This window comes from Exophiala xenobiotica (genome assembly GCF_000835505.1).
Source record: "Exophiala xenobiotica strain CBS 118157 unplaced genomic scaffold supercont1.7, whole genome shotgun sequence".
NCBI classification, from domain to species: domain Eukaryota; kingdom Fungi; phylum Ascomycota; class Eurotiomycetes; order Chaetothyriales; family Herpotrichiellaceae; genus Exophiala; species Exophiala xenobiotica.
Genome location: NW_013562488.1, coordinates 1047347 through 1062926, shown reverse-complemented (window position 1 = coordinate 1062926; position 15580 = coordinate 1047347). Strand labels below are relative to the sequence as shown.

The window sequence follows — 15580 nt, the reverse complement described above, 5'->3', positions numbered from 1 at the left end:
AGATAATGAGGACCTTCCTCGTTGCCTGGCCTGACATCCACTTTTCAACGAGCATCCTCTTAATCTTCTATTCTTCATTTCTGTCTTCTTATTGTCTCGAGGCTTTACTCAAAGCCGCGGCCGGGTCTTTACTCACCTTACTTTGGAAGGTCATTACTCGTCATCAGTCTTTCCTAGCCGCACAATGAACTGAGTCCTGACCGCAAACGGACGAGATTCTTTGACTCTGCCGCACAACCTTACGTCCTTCCTCCTTTAACTATGTCCTCATTGTACTCCATGCCGACCTCTGTCGCCGGCAGCGATGCGCGAACGAATGTCATCTATGCTCTTGGCCGTCTCAAAGAGAAATTTCCCGAGAGGATCAGCTGGAATGAGCTAGTAGCATACGTCCTGCCCATACACAGGCGCACAGAAGAACAAATCACATATTTTCGGACGTTTCTCAGCAAAAACCCCAAGGTAGATTACGATGAAGAGACCGATACGTACAGGTACAGACCGGAGCATAACATCGCCTCGGCAGATGATCTGCTCAGACATCTCCAAAATCAAGAATCTGCCATGGGCATCAATGTGCGAGAGCTGAAAGACACATGGCCCGATGTGGAATATGCTATAGACAAACTTGAAGCGCAACACAAGTTGTTGGTCGTGCGAAACAAGAAGGATAACCATCCACGGACAGTGTGGGTGGACGACCCGACCTTGAACGTCTCCTTGGACCCGGAGTTCAAGGACATTTGGTCGCAAATCCCTCTACCGTCTGTCGAAGATACAATCAGAGAGCTCCGCCGCATGAACCACAAATCCACTGGTGAGCCTGCACAGCTAGATGCAGTGACAAAGCCAAAGGAGAAGAAGAAGAAAACGCGACGCGGCCAGAAAGTCACCAACACCCATATGCAGGGTTTGTTCAGAGACTATTCAGAAAAAAGGCCGCAAGGGAGATAGGCATCTCCTTCAGACTGGGCCAAAGCAAAGAAGGCGACATGATGTTTTCTCACGCCCTATCATGTCGGTGTTCAAGAAATAGACATGGGTGGCAAGAAGCCAGGGACAACATGGCATCGTGAGTGGGCACACGCTGAGGCCTCCACGTTTGACGAAAAGTATTGCTATATTAGAATGATACCCCGGATAGGAAGGGCGGTTGGCGAACAGCGAGCGGCGTCAAGGGCGTATATACTACTAAGTGCTATCATTTTGGAGATATTCAGATTCAGATTTGGAATTGAGAAAAAAACCAACCCATTGTCATTTCATAATCAGCCAAACGTCCATGACACCGCAGATATCAAACTCCGTACACGATGGCGTCTTAAACCTCTCAGTCATCATCAGCACCATCATGCATGGCCACCACCATCAAGGCCTCGATCCCGTGCCCATATCCAAATCCACCATGCCCTCCTCCCGGAACCGACTCACACTCCTCCGCCTATCCCCATCCACCACCGACAGCCCACGTCCATCCCGACTCGACCGCCGTCGTTCCCTGGACGTCGACGACCGTGACCGTCCTCTCCCCCCTCCTTCTTCTTCCTCCCCATCCCCACGCATCAACGGCCGCAAACCACTATCCGAGTTCCTCCTCGCGCCACCAACAGTTATACCAGCGGCACTACCGGCAACAACCTCCTCATACCTCGGCGGCGGCGCGGCGGTCGTGATGCTCGAGAAACTCGCCACGCTCGCCGGCCTCTGGATCCCACTCCTAGTACTCCTAATACTCCTACCACCATGACCACCACCACCACTACTATACGCGAACCCATCCTGCGTACTGCCGACATGGTCCGCATCCCAGGCCACGATCGCTGGTGCTTCGGCATTCCTGAGCAGCCCTTCGTTGGCGGCATACGGGCCAGCATCTGCATCTGCATCTGCACCTGCTGTCTTGACTTCTTCACCACCACCATAGCTTTCCGTTATAGGAGCCTGTCTCGTGTTGAACCCGCCATTCGCATTGCCAGGCTGGTACGCCGCCGTCCGACGGCGCCGTGAGCGGAGACGCACGACGACAAAGGCCGCGATGGCGAGGACGACGACCGCCGCTGTGACAGCGACGCCAATTATCGCGCCCTTGGGAAGCCCCGATCTGCCGTCGTTGACGCTGTTGCTGCCGACAGGGGCCCTACTATGGCTTATCGGACCGTCATTCTGTTGCCGGAAGAACATGTTGCGGGGATCGGGTGCCATTGTGAGTATCTCGCGATGCAGCAGACCTGGACAGGCAAGTGATATGTGTGTTCTCCGGATAGACTATACTCCGCAGGCGACGAGTAGTCGAACGCTGGCCCTTGGGGCAATTTCAAGGCTTCCGTGGCGTGATAATGCCGGATCACGAAGGAGTGGCAGTGAATACCCAGAAAGAACCGAGTCGGAGACCTTTTTTCCAAGTATCGCAGTAGAAGGAATCAAAGGAAATCCAGTAAGCGGAAACAAATGAGGGACACTGGATGTGAGACAGTATGTACGCAAGACCTAAAGCACACGTTCAGGCCGACCCCCTTTGGCAGCCTTGCCTTGCCTATTTCTCGTTGCTTTGGCTCGGAGCAGTTTCACAAACACTGACAAACTCAAAGTCCGAATTTCGAGAGCAGAGGGGGACAAAAAGAGAATGTTGTACTCCGTACTCCGTACACTGATTCGGCTCTGTGAAGAACAACACCCTATGTATCCTAGATGGAGGCTGAGCGAATCCTGGGGATCCGGGCACCACATTCCGTGTTCCATCAGGCCCTTCAGTGGTCAGTAGTCCCTGCATGCGCCCCAAAGGGCCCAAAGGGGGCCGAAAAACGATGCGGTGCTGGCCTTAAGTATGAATCCCCGAACCAGGGTTGTGGGAGGATTTGTAAAATTGCTTCGAGGTTTCGTGCGTGCTGCGCCTTGTTAGGGACATCGGGACATACCGAGATAGGGGCATGATGGGACCATTCTAGCTGTTGAAGTGTTGTGACCATGGGCTTGGACTCAATCCGCGGTCGCATCTTCAGATATCTTCTTCCGAGTCTTCGCTGTCAAGACCAGCAGAAACAAACAAGACATTGCAATTATTGATCAAGCTTTCAGCGAGCCAACCATGACGCAATCAGAGTCCGAGTCGACGATGCGCAGAGTAACTAAGTTAGCGCTGATGTGAGAAGTTTCAGAGACGTTTAATGACCGAGCGAGGGAGGTGGGAGAGAGGATGCCGCCAGCCGAACGGTCACCACTCCTCAGCCCAAGCTAGTGAGGCTCAAATAGATCCTTCATGTTACGGAGTACATAAAGTACTAGAGGGGAGACACCTCCTACAATTTCTGACGCATCAGTCAACTTCCTCTCGACCCGTTGAATAGCATTGACATATGTTCTTTATCCAGCGAGACAAACACACCTGCATGTATCCACTAACCCCATGTTAAGGGAACACTCCTCGTCTTATCAATGGTGCCCATTAACTCCATTCGCAAGCCCCTTCTCGTGCTGGACATACTCGACCAATTCCTCGATCGTGCAGACCTTGAGACCCCATTTCCGTCCAAACTCCAGACAAGCGTCCCGTCTCATCATACCCGGCTCTCTCATCGCGGCCTGACCCTGGATCGGCTCTCCATCATCGACCATCTCGCAGATCACTCCCGCAGGGGCTTTCCCGGCCAACCGACAAAACTCGACAGCAGCCTCCGTATGTCCCGTACGCTCGAGGACACCGCCATCCCTCGCCTTCAATGGGAACACATGCCCAGGCCGTCTGAAGCTAGCAGCGGTAGCCTTGGGGCTTGCCAGCGTTCGACACGTCAAAGCACGATCGTGTGCTGAAATCCCCGTAGTGATGCTTGCATCATTCGAGTCGATCGAAATGGTATATGCTGTACGGTTGGGATCTTCATTGTCCACGACCATCTGCGGCAGTGCCAGCTCGTGGGCGAGCTCGGACGTGATCGGCGCGCAGATGAGACCACTGGTGTAGCGCACCATGAAAGCCATCTTCTCGGTCGTGATATCCTGAGCGGCGATGATCAAGTCGCCTTCGTTTTCACGATCCTGTGAGTCGAGGACGACGATGAACTCTCCATTGCGGAAAGCTTCGATGGTAGATTCGATCGAGTCGAACCCCTTCGGCAAAGGGCTGCGAGAGTGCATGGCTGATACTGGTACTCAACTCCAACTTCAAAGGCGATAGGTTGAAATTTCGCGACGAGTCAGCAAATAAGGACCTCCGTGTATGGTGTCAGGTATGTTCGTTCTGGGCTCGGACTTTTTTTCTCCACTCAATTTTTGGGTCTGTTCGATTCCGAGGCTTGCCGACGACCACTTCAGATATTCACCGAAGACAGTCGTTCGACGGACAGTTTTCAGGACCCCCAGAGGAGTTGATTTATTCGTGACAGAGATGCCTCCCTTTACCAAGCGGGCAAACTCCTCGCGTCGATAATCGATCTCGTGAACCGCACTCTTTTTTCTTTCTCTCGTCTGATGCTAAGGATGTAGGCGAATCTGTACCCCGCAGTTCAAAAACCTCAAGACACGAAAATGAAGATGCGTAAACCCCCGAAATAAGAGCTTTTGATCGGATTGGCAGGCCGATGTCCTGTAAATAGTTAGAAATGCGTGAGTAGGGTTGGTAAATGGTTATAATAGCGACATGAGGGCAACGGGCTGGAATTGGAAAGGGTTGAAGAAAGGTTTGGGCAATATATCTGGTACTAAGTCCTCTTGCCCGTCAGCCCACGGCACGGCGGTACATTTGTCATGTGGTCAAGAAAATTGGTCAGAGCGGAATAAAATGGAATGGTCCATCAATGGCCGCCATCAGCGGCATCCCATCCACCCAAGCTCACTAACGTTAACTACCTACCTAGGAGCATCTCGCTGCCTCGGCCGGAAGCCTTCGGGCCCGGAAAATCGCTACCTAGGTAAGCTTGACGCTCGGCCATCCTATGATAAGAATGGAGAGATGTTCATAATGGTACGGAGTAGAGAGATACTCCAGACTCTCGACTCAACCTGCAGTCACCCATGACAAGTTGTATCGTCCTTGTATCATCGTGAGTCCCCAGGCAGTCTTGTCTCTTTCATGCGACCCCTCATATGAGGCTCTTGGTCGGCTTCGTCGAGCCCAGCGACTTCCACGCCTCTTCCTGGCTTCTCATTTCGTCGCACATGGTATTACAACTTTCTAACGCGCCATACACCGCCTCCCAAGCCTGCTCTATTTTCACGGACCGATCGATTGACTGATCGAGTCGGTCCAGACGTCGTTCGATGTCTTCATACCTTTGCTTAGCGATACTCCTCTCTCTCTCTTTCTCTATCTGCGCTCTCTCTTTCTCTCGTTCGCTCTCTCGTTGTCTCTCTGCTCTCGCAAGGTAGAAGTGGGATCCCGTGAGACCGGCAGCCCAGCTCACGGGCACCACGATATTTGGCCTGGCAGGCCCTTGAAGGAGGGTGACTGAAGACCGTCAGTTCCATGACTCTTAATATTGGTCAGGTGAGCTTAGTACATATCTTGTTTCTGAACATTCTATTCTCCTTGAGATGAAGATATCGCAGCCTCAACTCTGAGAGGTACTGAGCTGTTCAAATTCTGCCGATGTGAGGTATGTCTTCCTTGTATCGTACGATGACGGGCTTGAGGTTGAATCAAAGAGTCCGTCGGCTGCAATTCTCGACACTGTTTTCGCCGGGCTGGCGCTCCTGCATCTTGAACAGCAAAGGAAGAAGGGATGCATTTATGGACGGTGCGAGAAGATTTCGAAGGCAGTATTATACTTTGAGGGATTTTGATTTTGTCTTTGGCAGCAATGGGTCGCGCGTGAAATCTTGACCAACGCCGGGTTGCAAGTGGTCTCTTATACCCAGGTTGTCGGTGCAGAAGAAGTATTGATGTAGTCTGAGGGACTTGGAATGAGGAAGAATATTGCTCGTGATCATTAACTTGTCCATCCTCATAGAAGACTGGACTGTTCCTTCTCAACCAAAATCTCAGACTCGCACCAGCGTAATGCAGGCCATTTTCATAAACCTCCAGTACCAAATGTTCTCGCACCCCAAAATGCCACAGAAAACTTTGCGACCTTTTGCAAGTCTCGGAATGCGCCGTACAATCATCATCTCATCATACAATGGCCCCTGTTATAACCCCATCCGGAATGTGCGCCTTTTCAAGTTTCCAGCACGTCAATTTTCCTTCCTCGGGGGCCTCTTGAGGGAGTTTCCACTGTGATCACACTGTCCTCTTCTTCATCGTCAAGCGAGCCTTCTGATCTCTTGAAACGATTGCTGTAGGGGAGGATCCGCCTTCCAGGGAATCTTTGCCACACCCGGGCCATGAAGTTGGATTCTGGCGGTGTGATCGCCGGGCGTTCGAACGTTTTTTCTGCATCGTCTCCGAGGGACGTTTCATCTGGGTCCACGTCGTCTTCCGACTTTTCCACAACATCGCTCACAAAGTTCTCTCCCCGATTGTCGTCGCAGAACACTTCCATCTTTAGCCTGCTCCCCGAGAGCACTCCTGGAGAAAAAGGCGAGAATGCAGGCCTCTTAGGCGTGCTTCGTTTGGCTGGCGTTAGCTGCCCTTGATCATCAGCTATCCGGACTGGACTAGACAACGGCGATACTGGAGGTCGTCTAGCCTGCGCCAAAGGTGAAAGAACAGCTCGGCCTGGATAGTTCGGCGGCAACTTGTACTTCTTTATCGGCAGTTGCTTCCTCGAAGGTGTGCTTGGGGGCGTCTGCTGGACAAACCAATCGTGAGCTGGTATGTCGACAGTGATCTTCGACTTCTTATTCGGCCTATTCTCGACGCCTTCATCCACGTCAACGGACTTTCTCTTTCGTTTGGGCTGTGCTGATTTGGTGACCGTCAAGGCAAGATCGCCCTGTCGAAGCCAGAGATCAGGACGCCGCGTCTTCAGGTCATTCACCCAATCGTCACAGTCCATCGCAACGAAGTCGTCAATAATGCCTTCCCAAGTAGTTTCCGCTGGCCGCGTACGGTTGACAAAGATTACGCGTCCCTTCCCGTCCTTGCGAGAGTGGACTGCTTTTGCAAATTCTCGCACAATTCTTTGTAATCCAAAGACTTTTAACGAAGTGCCCATGATTATCATGACTTCGGGTTGACAGCTGGCGTCAAAGGGAATCAATGGCGTCAGTAACGTATTTGAAGGATGGTCTTCCCCGTACAGCACGATATTTGGCCGAAGCGTCCCCACTGCCAGTCCTCTTTTCCCGCTTGCCTGTCTTTCCTCACTCTTTGCCTTGCATTTTTGGCAGCTAGGCGCAGCACCTTCCAAGTAGATCTCGGTCTCTTCATCTGTCCATACAAAGTGCGCGGCGCACATGCTGCAGCGCAGCTTGTCCAGATCACCATGTAGTTGCACCACTTCACAACCACCGTCGAAGTCTGTCCCGGAGGTATGTGCAGGTCGCGGTACTTCATAATGTTTCTTCATGAACCGTCGCTTGTTGCCCCTCCCGCGAGCAAGGTCAGTCACTAGGCCTTCTCTTGCTTCTAGCCCGTCTATGTTCTGGGTATAACACCGCATCAATCGACCGCCATCACGAAGAACTCGGATGAGCTTATGAACCGAACTCGTGGACCGTACTTCATCGCGTATCTTTTGACGTAGAGAAGCTATGAACTGGTAGAAGAGAGTCGTAGAAGCGGCGTTCTGAAACACTCTGGAGTCGAAAAGGTCCTGTCCTTTGAGCTTGGACGACGGACTCGAAGAGAACCGTCTACTAGCATTGGATGAGGATGAAGATTGCGAGGATGGGATATCGTGTTCGTCGACATCGACGCGATTTCTCGACGGGGTGGAAGGCTGTGATGCCGGAGGAGTTGGTAGGAGAGCTTGTTCTGGAATGATGTTGTAGAGCCCGTCCTTCGAGCGGAAATCCTGTGCGCAAGTCAGAGTCTGAATGGAAAGTTGATTAGCAACAATTACCGGTATTCCACAGCTGGTGCTGATCCCAGCACCTGTAACAACAAGGATCTTGTGCGACCCTGCAAGGCTATCTGCGATTTCCTGCAACGGCCGCTCGTCTCCAAAGGTGAGCTCGCGCAACCCCATCTTCGAGGGCGATATCGCCTGATTTGTCGCGTTTTATTTTTGATGAGTGATACCGAAGATACCAAATGAGGTAGCAATGGATGCGATGTAAGAGAGACACAGCTCTGCGTCGAGTCGTGACTTGTGCTCAAGGTCCGGGAGTCCACAGTCTTTGACCATCCGCGTCAGGTTCGCGTTAGAACATCATTCTAGGCCCACTGGACCGACAGGTGGACCTGGGGTTGTGAATAAAGACGCGTCCAAGCCCCGCAGACAGGACCGTCATCCAGACAGAGTACCAGTACCGTGATCGAAAGCGCAAGGATGTTGTGAATATTGTCAAAGACGAGGAGTTTATTCCTGCTTGACGAGGAGCTTTGGTTGTTTATGCCCTGAGCTGTCGAGCTGGCCAATCAAACCTCGCCAATGTGCCAGATCGACGACTAAAATCTTAGCAGCGGCAACAACCGAGCCAATGACAAATCTCTGCCTCGTCTTCACTCAATCCGTGGTTAGTCAGGCAAAGCTTGGAGTAAAGGCTCGTCGAGCCACGGATTGAGCCAGATGCAAGGAATAGGCGTGTCAGAGTCCTTGTGAGACCGAAGGCAAGGGCCCAAGTTAAGATGCTGCACATATCTTAACCGGCAAGCTTGGCTAGGCATCATCGAGGCCCTGGCGGAGTTGCTATTTGGACAATGATCACCTGCGACGCATCACATACCACGCTCTGTCAACAGGCAGAGGACTGTAGGAGTGGGAGCAGGAACGGGGCCGTGTCGGAAATCGTGCAAATGCCGTATTGACATGCGTTTCGGCAGGTGAGAGACTAGGACCAAATTTACAGGATTAATACCGTACGGCCTTGAAAGGCCAACGTCGGATTGATCGACGTGATCGACCAACGGAGAAGATCTTTACAGGCTTTGATACAGGTGTATTACGACTATGGGTCCTCTGGTTCATCTAGCATCCAATGATACTCTTGGACTATGGCGGGGTCACAAGAACAGGTGTATGGAAGCGTTACAACCTTCGTCACCATAACTTCCAGGAAGGCTCCCTTGGCCAATCGCCTACTTTCTCGACTGCTCTCGGTCAATTCGGCCTGCCCGCTCACTCACATTGTTGAAGATGAGATGCAACGTCTATATAAACCAGGGCGTTTCAGACCAGAAGGACAGTCTCTTCAAGCTCAAAGAGACCATCCAACTCTCTTCGCTTACATCTCTCCAAAGCCAAGCGCTATCACGCCAAACTTACCTAGGTATTTTCCCCAGACATGGCTGATCACCCACCATTCAATGCAGAAATTCCACCTAGCTCAGAGGAAATAGATCATCCGATTGTTGAGGGGAGCCAGACCGCATCGGAGCACGACGAGATTCCCTGCGAAGACCGCGATATACAGGGTCACACCCAGTGGAATTGCAACAAATGTCGCGAGCGCCTTGATCGCGACTTCGATGATCTTGTTCGTGAGGACTGGACAGCTGGGGACTGGACAGAAAGCCAAATCGCCGCGGTCGGCTTGTTCCGCCAGTTCGACAAGACGCCGTGGTCGGAATTGATGCCGGATCCCAGCCAGCCGAAGAAAGGTCCAGATCCATACCTGGGCCTGGAATTGCCTGAAGGAGTTGCAGGCTCGCATGGATGCTGCGAGGGAGTTTCACGAGGCCATGACTGCACAACACCACTTGCTGAATCAAGCCAAGGCCAACACCACCACATCGTCCGCGGACGATGTCGTGTGCAAGGACAATGACGGGAACGAACTCCATCCGGAATGGAGTTGCCACCACTGCCTCGCGCGTCGGGACGACCATTTCGACAAGCTTCTCCGTGAAGCCATGCTTTACGAGGGCTGGACCGAAGCTCGGATCAACGCCCTCGGCTCGCTGCGACAGTTCGACACGAAGCCTTGGACCGAAATGGTGCCCGACTCATCTCAGCCACAGCTCGTCCAGGTACACGCTTGGTGTTCAACTCGCCTTCAGGAGATTGAAGATAGAATGCGAAACGCAAGCGATTTTTACAAGGCAAGAATTGGAATTGAAGAAGTGGTCGACAAGGCAGAGACCGGAGAGCGTTGCAGAGATAGGGGGTGCAGGGGTCCCAGTCCATCATTGCATTGATCTCTCGACCTTCGTCCTCCATAGTTTCAATGAGATGCGAACCTGCTAGCTCCCACGTCTCCACCAGCCTGCTGTGCACAACCGGGTGACGCTCGAGCTCTTGCCAGTGCCCGGAAGAAGCCGCACAAAATGGGGCTCCTCCTATTGCGGAAACCTCATGCGTGATATTGCATTCGTCCCCTCTCCTATTCCACGACGGCTCGTGGTAGCTAATTTTGCCGGAGGAGCCCACGACTGTATCGCTCCCTTTCCCCGTTCAATGCTGTCCCAGTCACCCAAAACCAGAGCCTTGAGAGCCTTTTCAAGCCAGTTTCCTCCTTTTGCGACGGTTGTCTCTCTCCGCAAAAGCTTCTGGAGGCAGGATCGCACCGTAACGCTCCCATTCAGCTTGGTAGTTGGCCGACCAACCCGTACAATCGTCGACAGTCTTCCTCACTACTTTTGGACGAGATCCCATGTCCGGTCCCTCTTCTTCCTTGACCGGCCTCTCACTGTGATTGAGCATGTTCAGCAAGCGCGACTCTTCGTGCCGTCTAGCTTCTTGATCCAGGCGCTCCATGTATTCGTCCTCTTCTTGTCCAAGCAGTTCGAGTCTTTGCCGCCTTGACAACCGCCTACTCCGAGACTTGGCAATCGGAGAAACCTCTTCCTCTTCCTCAGCAGAAGAACTTGGCAAAGCACCATACGCGGCATCGTCATCGCTTTCATCGTCTGATAGAGATGCCGAGGATGGTAACTTTTTCCGAAAATGCTGACCTTCGCTGGCTTCCTCTTCCCCTTGAACTCCGTCCAAAGGACCCACAGATGAGCTTTGACTTTGGAGCGTCTCTTCAGAAGTGATGGATATAGACCTGGGCCGGCTGGATCTCGACAGACTGAGTTCCGCCTCATCGTATGACATTACTTCTCTTACGGTTGCGCCCTTCTTGTGCGCCCCTCCAACTACCGTTAGTCCATTTCTCCTCGCAACTTTGACCCAGAAGTTTCCCCAGCTGGACTTGACTCCTAGCACAGCGAGTGCGGCAGAAATATCTTCGTTTCTGATTAGGCCACCTCGCCTGGATTGGCCCGACCTAGATGAACGAATCCGAGATTTCGCCATGAAGATGCAAGCCTGGACCAGTCGCCTGGTAAAGCTCGTAACCAAGTTGAACATCTCCTCCACAGAATCTAAAGTCATTGCCGGACGTTGGCCATCTTCAACAACTTGATGCCACGTGGTACTGTGGACATGGCCCGAATTCATAAAGAGCCGCTCGCTAAGGGTCAGAAACTTTGAAAGGTGAAAGAGTTGACATGCCTCTCCAGCCCATGAAACGTCTTCGCCATCGGAATCATCTTCCAGATCAATGGTGGAATCTCTGCCATCGGCCTTCTCATCGAGCTTTGCAGCCGTGACGCCGTCGATCAACCATATTGGATTGTTGCGCTGCGCAACAGCAAAGTCATACTGCTCTTGGAATGCTCCTAGTGCTTCTGCGGCCTGATCAAGTACAGCTTCACAGTCAGGGCCGATCTCAAAGGAAGCGGGAATCTCAGCATGCGAGAGATTTCTTGGTTGAGCTTCAAATAATTGTCGGTCGGTTTCCTGTTGTAGAAGACTGTCCAGGTATGCCTTGACTTCGACTTCGGATTTCGAGCCGACCAGTCTTGAGATAGTTTGTAGATCATGACGACCTTTGCGGCGTAGGGCATCGAAGAGTCGGTCCTTCTCCTCTGATTCCCAGATTACGGCTCCCAGCTGTGTAGCAGTGAAATTGTCGGGCGAACTGTCCTCCTCCTTAGCCTGGAAGGTCTTCTTGAATAGCTCCAGATACTGATCATTGTAATGTCGCCGAAGCCGTTCCCACTTTCGGTCATGGAATGGAATATCCGTAGCAAGAGTCCCAGGCGTCGAGTATGGATCAGGTAGTTGCGTTGTTGTAAAGCCTTCATCGTGGCTAGCGGAAGTTGAAGTGGCACTACTTGAAGCCTCATCCTGGAGGTCCTTGTCCGAGATATCCATCTTTTATTCTGCCGTCCCCAGACATGTCACCCGGGTCTTTGAATGGCGACAGCGATTTCGCAATATGCATGTCGACCGAGACATAGGTGTTCAGTTAGTGTTGTCTGTCCATAGCCTCGCTAGTGGTCTTCCCTGACCGCCAATCGAGATGCAGATTCTGTGAGTGACAGAAGTTGAAGCGGGGCCTGAAGCCAAGAGACGTTAGCCCCTTTTGGGATTAGGCTGATGCCGCTCTGGCGGCTCGGCGGCTGCTCTGGAAACTCCCGACGACTCCCCAAACAGTGTGCTTGCCGTGGCTTGCATACAACACGAGCAACACATTGGGTTGTCAACTCTCCAGCTGAAAAGGCGATGGCTGATTCAACTAACCTACCAATAAGACAGCAGATGGTCTCTAATCACGTCCTTCATTGCATACTTCGATGACCAACTTTTTGGACGACCAGCCCTTGGCGAAATCTGAGCCTTGATCACCTGCTGACATTGGCTTCGTGGGTTATTCTTCCTCAGTGATAACCAAGGAAAACGATAGCCGGCCCCTTGAACAATGGTTTTGCCTCCGCGGCAGTTCCAGTTTAGCCACACGCTAGCAGTCCCACTGCGCCCTTTGGGTTTGGGGAGAAGAAGCCAAGTTGACTTGGAAAGAGGTCGTAATAACCTGCCTGAGAGACTTTACGAGGCTTCCGAGCCACATCTACTCTACCTCCATGGTCTGAAGAATGGTCCCGTCACGGCCGCCACGGTGTACCTCTCGACTCTACAGCGGATGTGTCTCCATGACCTACAGGCCGAGCTTGTTGATGTTGTGTCTCAAATATTTCGCGAAAAGAGGGCGACAAAACAGATGATGGACGATGCCCGCGACCTACTGCAGAAATTCAGTACGGCCTCCTCTCCAGTTCTTGTAACAGTTTGTGGGATTCGACTCATCATTTACTTCACTGAAGCAAGCTGTCTGCGCGACTACGATTACATGATCGAGCAAGAAGCCGAGGCTAGACGCAATGATCAGCCCGACCCGTTCAATATCAGCACTCAAATGGAGTTGGGCCAGTATCTCCTCCGACCACTGATCGATCAACAGCTCGCCGACCAAAACCTTACCCAGCGGCTTCGGCCCCCTCTCGATCAAGGAGAAGTCCAGAGAGGCAACAATGTATTGCCCCCCGGCGTAGCTCGAGGAGCCGCCAACGATGCCGCCAGATTGCGTCTATTGATCACGTCGTTCGTGACCGGAATAATAGCGGGATTGGCGCTTATACTGCCAATGCTGATAACGGTCTTGGTCGGTGGCTTGGCTATAACATTGATAATATCGAGTGCAGCTGCAATTCTCTTCGCTGGGGGTTTGGCCTTCTTCACAGATATGCAGCCCGAAAGTGTTATGGGAGCGGTTGCCGCTTACGCAGCAGTCTATGTTGTTTTCGTAGGTGCTAGCCTCTAGTTACGACGTTCTAAGGCTAGCGTTTCCCTGGGCTTTCTCTCAAGGTTTAGTTGGCGGTGTCGCCGTAGAGTAGGAAAGGAAGTCGAAAGGCAGAAACGACCAACGCGCTTCGATTTCAAAATCTGGGAACCTGGTTGAGCGCCAGCGCGGCATCCCAGTCTGGCGCAGGAGCAGAAGTCATTGTCGAGAGGGGAAGAGGCGGGTTGCCAGTGTGTGCAAGGTGAGTACGTGAGCAGGCGAGTACGTGAGCAGGTGAGGCGGTGTTTACAAGCACGATCGTTAGTCACAAGCTTCTTAGATACTCCCCTACAATTCCTATCCCGTCTCGCAGCAATGCTTTCCTTATGCTCTCTTGCATCTGCTGGGGAATCGCCGTCGACTCTCTGCGACTTGGAGATTCCCACTTCTCGCCCTCCACGAACATGGCAACAACAACGAGGCCGGCGAAATAGCACCACCACTTCCACTCGGCTGCGGTTTCGCGAATCCCTGTCGCAACAGTCTCAAGAATCGTATTCAGCTCAGCAGGTGTCAAGATCAATCCTTCGATAAGGCCAGCGGTGACTTCGACGTGGCGCGATTCAAGAAGGATGGGCTGTCCGAGCAGCTTCATCGAGGCTTCAATATCGCGGAACATGACTAGTGATGGGTCGTTGCTGCTAAGTGGAATGTTTTCATGCGAAATGGCCAGTCTCTGGCGACATGTAGCGATGAACAAGTTCGGTATATCGATTGTATAGTCGACAACCAGCGGCTCGAGGTCGCGGTATGGCGATCTTTCTTGTGGAAGATACTCCAGCGACAACAGCGCATAGATTCTGTCCCGCCGGTCCGAGCATTCGGCGTGCTGGAATTCGCGCGATAGCATTGATATCTCCCTCGCGCTCTTTTGTTCGACATCGCCGACTTCGTCATCCTTCTGGGCAGACCGTCGTAAGGCGATGATGATGTCCAGCATGCCAGCACCCAGCTGGCCGTGTCTGGTGTCGCCCCTTTGATGGACGACACGAGCCTCGCCCGCGGAGATCTGACCGAGCTGGTTCCTCACACCCCGTAGTCCTGCTGACGACTCGATCAGAGGCTGCCAATCAAGTGAGTCGTCCCCAGAGTACACCGTGAGACCCTGTGCCAGTGCCAGCTCCTGGATGATCCAGACGCGGCCGAAATATGGCCTGTTGATGAAGTTGATCCAAGCAAGGACATTTGATTCTTGGTCTTTCGATTTGGATGCTTTTTTGCTGGTCATCAAGCCCCTTGCCATACCCAAAACTGAAGTACGCGCCTTGATGTCCCGGAACAGCTTCTCACTGCCGTCAGCGTGTAGACCGGTCCAAACAAAAACTCGCCTAGCCGCGCCGAAGATACGGCCTATCATTTGTACTTGCTGAGCCTTCTCGTCGAGGTCTGTCTGGCTGATGCTGAGCGCATCAATCCAGATGGGCCTTCTCTGCTTCTCCCGGCGTAGCTGGAGAAGGAAGTCATGAAGATTCTTTCGGATGCGCAGTCTGTGGCCGTCGACGATGATCTCTTGCTCGTCGAGATCGGTACCCCAAGTGTACGAGACAGCGTCGAACGTTGGATATTTGTCAATGTCGATGATCGCGAGAGAGGCTGACAGTGTTTCGGAATCGGTACTGCAGGGGTATATTGTCAGAACACGGGTCGAGGTAGAGTTTGGCAGCGTCGTGTATAAAGGGGTCGACATGGCGAGAAGATTTGATCCAGATAGACGGTGCTGCTATGCTAGAAGACCTGGTATGCGAAACTTATCACCGTTAGCAGACGTCGATTTTCTTGAAGGTCATTCAGTCAAGACGTTGGACCATGGGACGCCTGACGAAAGGAGGTGGGAAATCCGGCCCCAATGTTGCTGCAAGCCACCACAATGCCAAAACTACTTCATCGGCGGTGGTGAAAAAGCGACAACCTTTACACATTCGAGTGGACAGAGCTC

At 52.5% G+C, this 15580-nt stretch overlaps 7 protein-coding genes across 7 annotated transcripts; 2 read left to right on the top strand and 5 right to left on the bottom strand.

Annotated features, from left to right (window-relative positions):
• Positions 1-48: 48 nt before the first annotated feature.
• PV05_11098 (uncharacterized protein) lies at positions 49-1642 on the top strand. The gene has a single exon (XM_013454548.1). It carries the CDS (start codon positions 262-264, stop codon positions 952-954), a length of 693 nt encoding a protein of 230 aa, XP_013310002.1. The 5' UTR covers positions 49-261; the 3' UTR covers positions 955-1642.
• PV05_11097 (uncharacterized protein) lies at positions 1369-2202 on the bottom strand (the record flags this gene model as incomplete). The annotated part of the gene is made up of 1 exon (XM_013454547.1): positions 1369-2202. The coding sequence occupies one exon, from the start codon at positions 2200-2202 to the stop codon at positions 1369-1371; it is 834 nt and encodes a 277-aa protein (XP_013310001.1).
• A 1227-nt stretch (positions 2203-3429) lies between these two features.
• PV05_11096 (3,4-dihydroxy-2-butanone-4-phosphate synthase) lies at positions 3430-4131 on the bottom strand (the record flags this gene model as incomplete). The annotated part of the gene is made up of 1 exon (XM_013454546.1): positions 3430-4131. One exon carries the CDS (start codon positions 4129-4131, stop codon positions 3430-3432), a length of 702 nt encoding a protein of 233 aa, XP_013310000.1.
• A 604-nt stretch (positions 4132-4735) lies between these two features.
• PV05_11095 (uncharacterized protein) lies at positions 4736-8376 on the bottom strand. The gene is made up of 2 exons (XM_013454545.1): positions 7941-8376; positions 4736-7892 (listed from the first exon to the last, which is right to left on the bottom strand). The coding sequence occupies exons 1-2, from the start codon at positions 8064-8066 to the stop codon at positions 6153-6155; spliced, it is 1866 nt and encodes a 621-aa protein (XP_013309999.1). The 5' UTR covers positions 8067-8376; the 3' UTR covers positions 4736-6152.
• A 2102-nt stretch (positions 8377-10478) lies between these two features.
• On the bottom strand, positions 10479-12182 carry PV05_11094 (uncharacterized protein; the record flags this gene model as incomplete). The annotated part of the gene is made up of 1 exon (XM_013454544.1): positions 10479-12182. One exon carries the CDS (start codon positions 12180-12182, stop codon positions 10479-10481), a length of 1704 nt encoding a protein of 567 aa, XP_013309998.1.
• Positions 12183-12503: 321 nt separating this feature from the next.
• On the top strand, positions 12504-13889 carry PV05_11093 (uncharacterized protein). The gene has a single exon (XM_013454543.1). The coding sequence runs from the start codon at positions 12730-12732 to the stop codon at positions 13624-13626; it is 897 nt and encodes a 298-aa protein (XP_013309997.1). The 5' UTR covers positions 12504-12729; the 3' UTR covers positions 13627-13889.
• Positions 13890-13909: 20 nt separating this feature from the next.
• Positions 13910-15394, bottom strand: PV05_11092 (uncharacterized protein; the record flags this gene model as incomplete). The annotated part of the gene is made up of 1 exon (XM_013454542.1): positions 13910-15394. The coding sequence occupies exon 1, from the start codon at positions 15329-15331 to the stop codon at positions 13910-13912; it is 1422 nt and encodes a 473-aa protein (XP_013309996.1). The 5' UTR covers positions 15332-15394.
• Between the last annotated feature and the right edge of the window lie 186 nt (positions 15395-15580).

Excerpts from the sequence above, each read along its gene's own strand:
- PV05_11098 (XM_013454548.1), top strand. The coding sequence starts at position 262 with ATGTCCTCATTGTACTCCATGCCGACCTCTGTCGCCGGCAGCGATGCG.
- PV05_11095 (XM_013454545.1), bottom strand. The coding sequence starts at position 8,066 with ATGGGGTTGCGCGAGCTCACCTTTGGAGACGAGCGGCCGTTGCAGGAA. Across the intron at positions 7,893-7,940 it reads GCACCAGCTGTGGAATACCG|GATTTCCGCTCGAAGGACGG; the intron begins GTAATTGTTGCT and ends ACTTGCGCACAG.
- PV05_11093 (XM_013454543.1), top strand. The coding sequence starts at position 12,730 with ATGGTTTTGCCTCCGCGGCAGTTCCAGTTTAGCCACACGCTAGCAGTC.